This window comes from Lynx canadensis, chromosome C2 (assembly GCF_007474595.2).
Source record: "Lynx canadensis isolate LIC74 chromosome C2, mLynCan4.pri.v2, whole genome shotgun sequence".
Taxonomy (NCBI): domain Eukaryota; kingdom Metazoa; phylum Chordata; class Mammalia; order Carnivora; family Felidae; genus Lynx; species Lynx canadensis.
Genome location: NC_044311.2, coordinates 116,452,771 through 116,464,479, shown reverse-complemented (window position 1 = coordinate 116,464,479; position 11,709 = coordinate 116,452,771). Strand labels below are relative to the sequence as shown.

Below are 11,709 nucleotides of genomic sequence, written 5' to 3'. Positions count from 1 at the left end.
TAGTATCTAACAATAACAAGATTAAGTAGGTCTAAGGCAGTTTAATATGGTTATTTACTTTAAAAGTTTAACTTTGGAGCATCACATTTTAGTCATATTTTATAACAACCTAAATTTGATAAATGGCTGAAATGTAAGGAAAAGCAACACAAGAAGGCAGAATGTAAATTTTGAATTGGATTTTAGAGAAAAACTTGTTTGTACATCTTTTTGGCTCCTTTTTGTAACATTTACATTTAGTCATTTTTTTTAAAAAACTGAACTTTTACTTTTAAATCTTTTTAAAATCTTTACTTTAAATCTTTTAAATTTTCATCTAGTTTGAGAATAAACAAAGGTTAAATTTTTTGTTTCCTACCAGTGATTACTGTAGTGTACAGTAATTATTGAGTTCATTTATTAGAAATGAATAAAAATGATTTTGAAATTAAATATATGATAAAGTGAAATAAATGTTTTATATCTCTCTCTCAAAAAAGTAATTTGCATTCTTAAAGCATTCTAAAAATATTTTAAAAGAAGTTTTGTAAATCCAGGTTGCTTTTAACAAGTAAATGCCTATTTTGTTATATGCTGTATTTTTGTTCATAATCATCATGAATTATGACATTTTCACACAATAAAAATAATTTATATCAGTATCCTGCTTTGCTTTTCATTTGATAAATTTAAATGATTTCTTTTTGGTAATAAAATAGAAAAGGATTTTTTGAATATGACTTTTGGAAGAAATTTTAAGTCAATAGATTAAAATAATGATATTTATATGGAACCTTTTTTCTGCACACAAGTTTTTATGTTTGTAGAAAAGAATATTGTCATTTTAAAGGCAGTTAAAAATAACATCATATCACTTTATGATTCTAGATGATCCAATGTCTGTATTTTGTTAAAGCTGCTACTGATCCAAAGATAATATTTTTACTTATTTCAAAAATAATTACTTATTGCATAATTCTTTATGCAAAAGGCATACATAACATATATCCAATATCATAAGTGATTCTAACTATGACACTATGATAGCAGCACTAGAAAAAAATGTTCCAAAACATTAATAATGAATTTTTTTAGAGTTATTGGTTGTGTGTTTTCCTCAATTTTTCAGACTAATTTTTAAAATTTTACTTACTTTTATCACGGGAGAATCAAACTTACAATTTTGTAAAAATTAAGTGCCATGTTTTCTGCAAGCTTAAAATTAAATGGTCTTTTAAGTGTCAAATGAAAGACTTAATATATAAAATTTATTTTGAATAGCCCAGAAACATTATAGAATGTGCCATTATATTTGCAGCTGATCTCTTACTAAGTATTCTTTTACTAGAACAATATTTTATTTTATTTGATACTTAGTTCTATGTGCTATGTCTTTCATATTATTCAATTTCTCCTGTTCTGCACTAATCTAATACTTCTAGGTGTCAAAAGCTTATCAAAAATGAAACTGCTTATATAAATAAAGCTGTCGCTTATAAACTTTATTATCCTTGGCTTTAAATACTTAAGTTTTCTCTATGTGGAGTAGACTTTGCAAGTGAGATTCTGCTAATACTATTTATCAAGAAAATATTCCATCTGATCCAAAAAACAGATTCAGATATTTCAAGACTTACTTTAAAGTATGATTATAGGGGCGCCTGGGTGGCGCAGTCGGTTGAGAGTCCGACTTCAGCCAGGTCGCGATCTCGCGGTCCGTGAGTTCGAGCCCCGCGTCAGGCTCTGGGCTGACGGCTCGGAGCCTGGAGCCTGTTTCCGATTCTGTGTCTCCCTCTCTCTCTGCCCTTCCCCCGTTCATGCTCTGTCTCTCTCTGTCCCAAAAATAAATAAACGTTGAAAAAAAAATTGCCATTTAAAGTATGATTATAAATTATCAAAATAACAATAATGCATTGGCTTTGTGGACGCACTAATGGAAGCCTTTTGCAGGGGGAGAGGGGAGATAGGAAATCAGAAATGAATTGCCTTTATTTTTACTTAATTTTTTAAATGTTTATTTTTGAGACAGAGAGTGCATGTGCACACCAGGGAGAGGCAGAGAGGGAGAGAGAATCCCAAGCAGGCTCCTTGCTGTCAGCTCAGAGCTAGAGGACGAGAGACTTGATCTCAGAACCACCGTGAGATCAGGACCTGATCCAAAATCAAGAGTTGGTCACTCAGCCATGTAAACCACCCAGGTGGCCCAGAAATGAATTTCCTTTCACGAAGGAAAGCTGTTTATAATTGAAGGAAAAATAGGAATATAATTATTTGCTTGTTTAGAGCCTGAGTTGTAAATTCTTTCTGTGTGCTGATGAGGAAACAGAATTTATGATCTAGGTAAATGAGTAAGTGGTCTCCATTTTTTTATGACACCTCTTTTCCAGTAAATATTTAAGTTATTGTATTTGGTAGATCTGCCATAACATGTATCGAAGGCTTGGTGGATCAAACAACAGAAATTAATTTTCTCACATTTCTGAAGTCTGAAAGTCCAAGATCAGTCTGGAACCTTGTTGGCAGGATTGGTTTCTTCTGAAACTTAACTCCTTGGCTTATAGATGGCCTCCTTTTCCCTGTTTCTTCACATGGTCTCTATACTGTGTGTGTTTATTCTTAGCATCTCAGCCTGTTTAAATTTCCTCTTTTTATAAAGATACCAGTCAGATTATATTAGGACCCACCCTAAAGGACTCTTTTAACTTACTCACCTCTGTAAAGAGTATTTCTAAATAGTCACATTCTGAGGTACTGGGGCTTAGGGCTTCAACATATGAATTTTGAAGGGATAAGTTTCAGCTCCTAACAGTTATATACATGTTTGGCTGTACTTTGTACATGGACCTCTCCCTAATTTTTTTTAAGTTTTTATAAAGTTAAATAAAAATACAAGTTATATTTACTTCCCAGTCCCAGTGGATTGTTTGTACATACCACTTTGGGGACCAAAATAATAAAATGAGAGTCTCTGCTAATTAGCTACTCTCCTGAGGTGAAATTTCAAGATTGCCTCTAACTATGCTTTGTTCTCTTGCTTTGATTGTGAATTTCTCTGTTTTGTTTTTCTGCCATTCATTGTAAGGAGCTAATGGTCTTTTGGTATTAGATTGTTTTACGGCAAAGCCTGTCTTTACCTTTTTGACACACAAACCTCTCTACAAACATGAGGGTTTTGAGAAATGTTTTATGTAAATATGAAAATTCATAAAACATACAGAAGCCTATAAAGTATACCTATTCTGAAACACTTTTTAAAAATCTTTATTTGTTTTTGAGAGAGAGACAGAGAGAGACAGAGCCTGAGCGGGGAGGGCAGAGAGAGTGAGACACAGAATTCAAAGCAGGCTCCAGGCTCTGAGCTCCATGTGGGGCTCGAAGTCAGGAGCTGTGAGATCATGACCTGAGCTGAAATCAGCCGCTCAATCGACTGGACCACCCAGATGCCCACTGAAACACTTATATGAAATGGCTTTGTGATAAAATTGCTTAGATATGTAAAAATTCCTTTCCTGCCCAGTGTAGGTCCTTATTAAGTTGCTTTATTCTTTAGTAATAATAATAAAATATATAATTGCTGGTATTTGTGTCAGCTCAATTTGTTATATCTGCAGTGATTTAAAACAAGTCTGCTAACAGTTTCTATTTTTAAAATTCAGTGTGGAGCTTTGTTTATTCTTCAGTAGCTATTTGGTGTGAGATAGGGGGAGTCCACTAACATTCTCATGATACATTAATGTTGATTCTAGATAGAGTAATGGGTTAAATATTAAATATCAAACTGTAAAGAAAAAAAAAGAGAGGAAGAAACAAATAATAGCTTGCCTCTATGAGAAGAAATTTCCAAGCCAAAAAGCAATGGAATCAACTACAAAATCAATTGCATAAAACTTTAAAGTTTTTTCACATTTAAAGTCAAAGGATTGTAAGGAAAAATGGGAAAGTACTTGAAAATGTGATATGGTTAACACTCTAAATAAAAATAGCACTCAGGCATCTATAGGTAAGTGGACATGAGGTGATATTTACAAAAGAAATATAATAACTAATGAGATTTGAAAACCTCAAATTAAGGACATAATAAAAAAATTTATAAGGCTATCAGACATGCAAAGAAACATGAACAAAACTGTTGATCCATAGTAAGGGGGTAGCTAGTGTAGTAACCTCCATACCTTGGAACACTGTGCAACTTTTAGAAATGATGTATATGAAGAATTTTAATATAAGAAAATGCTTATAAAAACAGAGGATACATTATACATATTGTTTGATAAGCCTTGAAAATGCAGGGGCGCCTGGGTGGCTCAGTCGGTTAAGCATCCGACTTTGGCTCATGTCATGATCTCCCAGTTTGTGAGTTCCAGCCCCGTGTTGGGCTCTGCTGACAGCTCAGAGCCTGGAGCCTGTTTTGGATTCTGTGTCTCCCTCTCTCTCTGCCCCTCCCCTGCTCATGCTCTGTCTCTCTCTGTCTCAAAAATAAAAAACGTTAAAAAAATTTTTTTTAAATGCATAAAATTAGAGGAATACACCAATATAACAATAGTGATGATCTCTAATGGCATCATGCCCATTTTTCATTCTCATAGGCTTTTGTTTTTACATTTTCTTCGGTAATCATTAGCTTACTTAATATCAGAAAATAGAAACATGCTAAAAAAGTAAAAAACAATATAATAGAACCAATATGACCTCTTTCTAAGCGTTACACATCCCCTTTCCCTAATAGAAATAAAGTATGATTTCTACTACCTCCTTAAAAGTCTTGACAATGTCTATTTTGCAAATATACTACCACATTAATTCATTAAATGCAGGATTCTGTAATGAGCACAGAAAAAATATAAAATCTCAAATATAGAGGCTGAAAGGTAGACTAATGACTTTTCCCTACACAACAAACTGCATTTAATCACTTGGCTCCTTAATACTATAATTTTCTTTTGCACCAAATCTAAATGTATTTTTAGAATATGAATTCGTATGCATTATTAGATTTAAAAAGGGGGTTTGTGTAAATAAGTAAATATATTAAGCTTCTAATCACATTAGAGGTGATGAACACTTTCATTTTACACTGTTCTAGGATTTATACCTGTGATATATGCCTATACTGACATTTTGAGCATCAAAGGTCTCAAAATGATGATGCTCATTAGATACCAGGGACCATATGAAGCCCTGATTTCCTGATGAATTGTTGATTGCTGTTACAAGGGAGCAACTGAATAGTAACACTAAAAGAACAAATAAACTGGGTGTAAAACCTTCCTCAGAACCAGTAACACTGCTCCTAGTTAAAAGTGGGTGGGAGGCTAGTGTGTAGGGTCATCTTGGTCTTGAGGCTTTTGGTATCAGAACATGATGATAATACTCTCGAAGATCATGAGAGTGAAGAGAATACATAGCAGCAGCTAACATTTGGGCATTTACTGTTTCCTCCTCTTTGTGCTAAATGCTTTACCGTATTTCAGTTAATCATTTAACCCTCCCTGTTAAAAGAGATTATCCCAATTGACCATCTCTAGGAAATAGGTGCCTTAATTTCTTCATCATATCCATCCCTTTTACCCTGAGTTCTGAATATCTGAGCTAAGTGAGAGGGTCATCAAACTTGGTAGATTAATGCAGTAACTAGCTTAGCTCCTGAGAACATTTTTCAACAATGGTCATTATACAAATCCTAACAGTCTAACAGTAACAAAGACACCTTTTCCTTTTCTTTCTTTCGTCTTTTTTTTTTTTTTTTTTTTTTTAACTGAGCGGCAAGCACACAGCAATCCGTTTAATGTGAAAGGTTCAACTTGAAGCTCTGGCCTCTCAAGGCTCCGCCCCAGGATCTAGCCACGCCCCTGGGAGTAAGTAAGGCCTCTACCTGCCTCCCGAGGAAGGAACTTCACGCGTGCCTCTCGCGGGATCTTTTTGGCGAGATTTCTATAACGCTGGCAAAGCAGTATCTCGCGGGAAGTTGAACCGGAAAAGTGAGGGTTGGAAGCGAATGTGGGTGAAGCTCGCGCGTGAGGCTGTGCTTTTGGTTTCCTGGAGGTTTTGGATGCTGGATGGTTAGACCTCTTGTTTGGCATCTCCCAGCGGGATAATGTTGACCCGGGTGAGGGCTGGGACCCAGCTGGGCGCCTCGGCGAGGGTGGGGGTCGGGATGGGGGAACTTCGCGAGCTGTTGGTTTCTCTGGCTTCACTGTCCAAAGCCCTAGAATAATGCTGAATGCTCTGATGCCTTCTCGTGAGCGTTCTCAGTCGTTTTCTCCCAAGACTCCCCTGCACCCCAAGTAACTTGTCTGCAATCTAGTTTTCAAAGTTTATGACCTACACCCCTCAGCTTTGAACACAATGCAAGCTCCTCAAGGACTGAGACTATCACTGTTCTGTCCTGGGAGCTTAGAACGATGTTAGGTACCACGCCCTCGATTAAGTTTGGATGAGTAAGTGAAATCCAATTGCAAGGAAGTTTCCACAGGAATCGAGTGACTTTTTTTCCCCCCTGAAATAAGCTCTTTTATTTTAGAACACTTTTACAAAAGTTGCAAAGATAATACAGACTTCAATATGCTTTTCACCCAATTTCCCCTAATGTTAACACCTAGATTGGCTTATTTAAGTTAATTTTGTTCCTTTAACACAGCTTCTGTTAATGCCACTAATTCTTTAACCTTTGTTTTCCATTTGACCAATAATTATTTGAAGACACCCTCTTTTTTCATAAATAGAATGTCATAATACAGTTTTGTTGCATTTGAGGTACTGCTCCCTTGCAAGAACTAGTAATTATTTTAAAACATGTTCTTAAGAAAATAACTGTGTTAATTTGAAGTTGAATAAATTTGTAATATTAGATTGTGTCAGCAACGTTTTCTTGTTATAGCTGAAAACAAAATCAGAGAGGAAGCTTGCAAAACAAATTTGCAAAGTTGTATTGGATCATTTTGAAAAACAGTATTCCAAAGAACTTGGAGATGCCTGGAATACAATAAGGTTAGTGTAATATATCTCTTGATGCCTATGATAGAACACAAATAAACCCTTTTGTGGGGGGTGGGGTGCTGTGAGGAGAAGGGGTGAAAGAATCTAAACCTGGCTTCCCTTTTCCTACAGGGGCTAAAGAAGGGAAGAACTAGGAAGAGATAGATGGAATCATAGGAAAATGGAAAGGGGAGAAAGAAAACTTTGTAGTGATAGTAAGAAAAAAATTGTTATGCCCTTGCTTGAGCAACTGTTTTGATCTTTGAAACAGGAATGCCCACCAGTTTGACAAAATTAATTCTGTAGCAGAAAAATCTGAAAACTTTTGTCTGGTTTCTGAATTCAGAAGAAACAACCTATTTACAGCTAGCACTGCTCTGTCTTAGCTAGAGTGACTTTATTTGATAATCCTATGTTTTCCCCGTGTCCATGTCTGGCTATGTTTTGAACACATGTGCACACACATACACACACACACACAGATTCTTTAAATGTATTACAGAAAACAAACATTTCATGGATAGAAGTTTGATTTGTGTGTTTAGTGAGTTTTACCTTTGGTCAGAGTGTTACTCCATGGCTTCTTTACATTGAGTTCTTATATAGTATATCCCGTGCTTTGTGGTGTACAAAGTGCAAGACAGTCCCCGTGTCTCATCTGCTTGCAGTCTGGTGTTCATAGTTTATAAATTACTAATTCCGCAAATATCCTGATAGAAATAGACAGGAGTACCTTGTCTTATTTAACAGAGCCTGAGGGTGCCAGCAAAGGCCTGAGGACAAGCCAGGCCTTGGGACTTCACAGGAGTTACCTCAGCAAAAAGAACCAGGCAGTTTAGCCTGAAAAAAGATCCGCTAGTTCTGAAGCCAGGGGCAAAAGCCCAATACGTTTTGCTCAGGGAAAAGAAAAAGTTCTGTGGCTGTAAACCATGGAATTTGGTTGCATTGTTGTCTTAATCTCTTGTTGGATCAACTCAATAACAGTTTCTCATTTACAAACGATAGCTTTAAGCGTTTTTTAAAACAGATTACACAGTGACTGATGGTAAAGTCTGAGGCTGTTCTGAGACCATTTTAGGACAAATTACGCTGTTTTAGAAACTTGTAAATGCTAGAATATGAAAAAGTCATTTATAATTGTGGTTTTTATTTCAAAAGTAGATTTTAAATGGGTGTCTTCTGGCACAGAGCAGAAAGAGGAAAGAACGAGAGTGAAGTGCAATAAATTCATTATGTTTTTGGTGTGCAAAGTTACTTAACGTACTATATCCAAATAACCACACACCTACTGTATGTTTATTATGTACCAGATGATATTGACTCTGTGTGATCCTTAGAACAAAGCTCTAGGGTTTCCTGTTTCGCACCTGATAAAACCAGAGCAGGGATTTGTGTCCAGTCTTTCTGGTTCAAGAACTCCCACTGCTAATCCCTATTTGCACACCTGGGGTGTAATTAGGCATATATGGATGATTTAAAAAAAAAAAATAAAGATTTTGAAAGGTATATTGTTTTCAGACTATAGTAGTCTGGCTACTCCTACCCTGTAATGAGTTATTTTTCTATTTAATGTGCTCAGACAGATTTATAAATTATTGTTTGACCCTAAACAAAATGAGCAATGAACCTCAAATCCATCTAATTAGCTGTGCCTTCTGCTTCATCTGTCTTTTTATTGGGTTTTCATGGTAATTTAAGTTTTGCATAAATGTGCTAAATTTGCCATGGGCAAAATAAAGGCTGAGTTTAGAAAATGGTCTGAGCATGGAAGATGGCATGGGGAAATAAAAACAAATATTTTTGGTTTCTTTAACTTTTATTCGGAAGACATGGTATCATGCTTGCAGAGTCTGTTTACTTCCAGGGAAAGGTGAGTGCATTTTTGTCCTCTGCCTAGAAATTTACTCAACATTTTTTGTTTCCTTTCTTATCTAACAGATTTAGATAGTGGGGAAGATTTAATATTTATTTAAATTTTATTGTTTTGTAATAGCTTTTTTTTTTTTTTTTTAAACAAGTCACCCTTTGAGAATCCTTTAAAGTTGTTTACAGTGTGTTCAAGTTTTGCTCTGTTTGTTGCCTACATGTTACCCTTCAGGTAAGCCCATTCATGGTAGGACTTTAAACTTCCCTCAGTATGCTGCCATCTCAAGCTTTGCGGTCCTCCACAAACTTTGTTCCGTAGTCCTCAGTATATTCTGGCGACTTCACTTAGTTTCATACTAGGCAATCTCAAAAGCGTGTTATTTTTCCCTTCCAAATCTGTGTTGTCATTTGCTACTTGCATATCTTATCTCAACTGAAGGTGTCACCATTAATATGTTTCTTCTCCTCCTCCACACCTTCAAGGTAAAGAATGAACCTGAATCAAAAATAAGTTTGGCATTTGCCCTCAGCTCCTTGGAGGTTATCTGTAAGCCCATGGAATGTCCCGCCTGAGAGTGTCTTTGTATACCCAGGGGACTAGGCCACACTGGAAAGTCTAACTGTGATTTATGGTGGCAGCTGTGGGCCATGGTATCAGCTCGCCCTCTGACCTGCGACCTCCAGAGGAGCTGGAGACAAACGATTAGCCAATTGATCATGTTTGTGTGACTGAACCCCAGTAAAATCTAGACTCCAAGGCTTGGGTGAGCCTTCCTACTTGGCAGTACAACATATTAACACATGTTGTTGCAGGGAAAAGTTGTCCTCGTCCGTGATTCCCTTGGAAAGGACAACCGAAACCTTCACGCTTTGATCTTTCCTGCACCCTACACCACGTGTCTCTTACCTGGACTGATTTTAATTGGTCTTGGGGGCTCCCAAACTATGTACTCCCATACACCACTACCCTGCCTCCATCAAAATTTAAATGCCCAGCTTTTGCTTCTTCCTGAGAAATTTCTTAATTTGGATTTCATTTTTATCCCCTCTATTACTGTTGAGTTAGGCCTTCATCATTTTTACTTAGCATATTACATTAGCTTCTTTCCATAGTCTCCTACCTTTAGTATTTATCTGTTGGCTTGTTGTAGCAGCTGCTTTATGGCACGACACTCCAGGCAATATTCTAATCACTTTTCAAATACTAACATAATCCTCTGTACAGCCTTCTGAGGTAGTTATTACTATTGACATTTTACAGATAGGAAAGCCGAGACAGATAGAGGTTACTTAACTTGCCCAGTACTACACAGCTCACGTTTGAAAGAACCTTGGGAGTTAGTTTTACCCTCTGTGTGGTGCTGCTTCTCATTGCCATCATGTGCCATTGGGCCACCCCTGGAGTACACGCCTCCTCTGCTCCCCTGCTGTCTGCAGCATTCTGTTTGTACTAAATACATTCTCCTGATAGACAGGCTCCTTCATTCCTTTGGGATCGGATATGCTATTCCCTCTGCAAGGAATGACACTCTCCTTTTTCCCTCTGTACAGTGGGTTTCAATCCTACCTCTGCATCTTGTAGCATATGACCTAGGTAAGTTACTTAACATCCCTGCCTCACTATCCTAATGTGTAAAATAGGATCTATCTCGAATAATTATTTGGGAAGATAAAATGATTTCATATACATACACAGTGCTTAGAATATTGTTTGACAAACTGAAAATCCTCAATACGTGATAGCATTATTTTTATTACTGTTACTGTTATTACCCAGTCCTCCATCAGGCTGTCTCATATACCCTTGACAAAATTAGTTCTGCCTTTGTGTTTCCATTGCATTTTGTTGATAGAGCTATTATAATTCTTGCAAGATTGTATTGTCATAATTTATTAAGTTGTCTCCCAACAAGGGAGGGTCTTGAAGAACCAATACCTTGAGACTTGAGCAATTCATCTACTCACTCACAATTTAGTGTTTAATAAACCAGGCATTGTGCTAAGTATTGGGATGCAAAGATGGATTTTATATATATATATATATATATATATATATATATATATATATATGTATATATGTGTATATATATATATATAAAATACAGATGAATAAATGAAATATATATGTATATTCATTCTGCCTCCAAATATATACGAGGAGAGGATTACTTGGAAATCTTTACATGAACTTTGGAAATTTTGTGTGTGCTTTGTAGAAAGCAAAACAAAAGAGCTTCAGTTAAGTCTGGCATGTCTGTAAAATATATATGTTTTTTTATTTAGACACTCTTCTCATTAATCCAGAGTTCACATAATTCACATATGGGGGAAAAGATATTATATAACCAGATTCCATTACCAGAATCTGTGAAGGGAATAGAGTGGGATGGTTGGGAAAAACAGAAATGAACTAGTGTCTGTATTTCTTATTTTGTTCCTTACTATGGCTTTACACAAATATTCAACTTTAATTTGTGCAAATTCCTGTGAAGTAATAACTTTTAGCCCCTTTAAAATTCGGAAGTTAGAAAGTACCAATTTTAATGGCCAATTCAGGCCTGTGATTTTATTTTTTTTATTTTTAAAAAAAAATTTTTTTTTTCAACGTTTATTTATTTTTTGGGACAGAGAGAGACAGAGCATGAACGGGGGAGGGGCAGAGAGAGAGAGGGAGACACAGAATCGGAAGCAGGCTCCAGGCTCTGAGCCATCAGCCCAGAGCCTGACGCGGGGCTCGAACTCACGGAGCGTGAGATCGTGACCTGGCTGAAGTCGGACGCTTAACCGACTGCACCACCCAGGCGCCCCAGGCCTGTGATTTTAAAATCCATGCCTTTTCCTCTACTGCATGTGCTGCTGTGAAGGGTCTGGAGTCCCAGCCCTGGGAGT

At 36.5% G+C, this 11,709-nt stretch overlaps 1 protein-coding gene across 1 annotated transcript in view; it reads left to right on the top strand.

The window, feature by feature from the left end:
- Nucleotides 1-5,801: 5,801 nt before the first annotated feature.
- The window catches only part of NSUN3 (NOP2/Sun RNA methyltransferase 3), a 60,265-nt gene continuing 54,357 nt past the window's right edge, over nucleotides 5,802-11,709 (top strand). Inside the window, exons 1-2 of the mRNA XM_030330182.1 lie at nucleotides 5,802-6,085; nucleotides 6,857-6,966. Of these exons, the coding sequence (XP_030186042.1) occupies nucleotides 6,074-6,085; nucleotides 6,857-6,966 (122 nt within the window). The 5' untranslated portion in view covers nucleotides 5,802-6,073. The remainder of the gene's footprint in view (nucleotides 6,086-6,856; nucleotides 6,967-11,709) is intronic.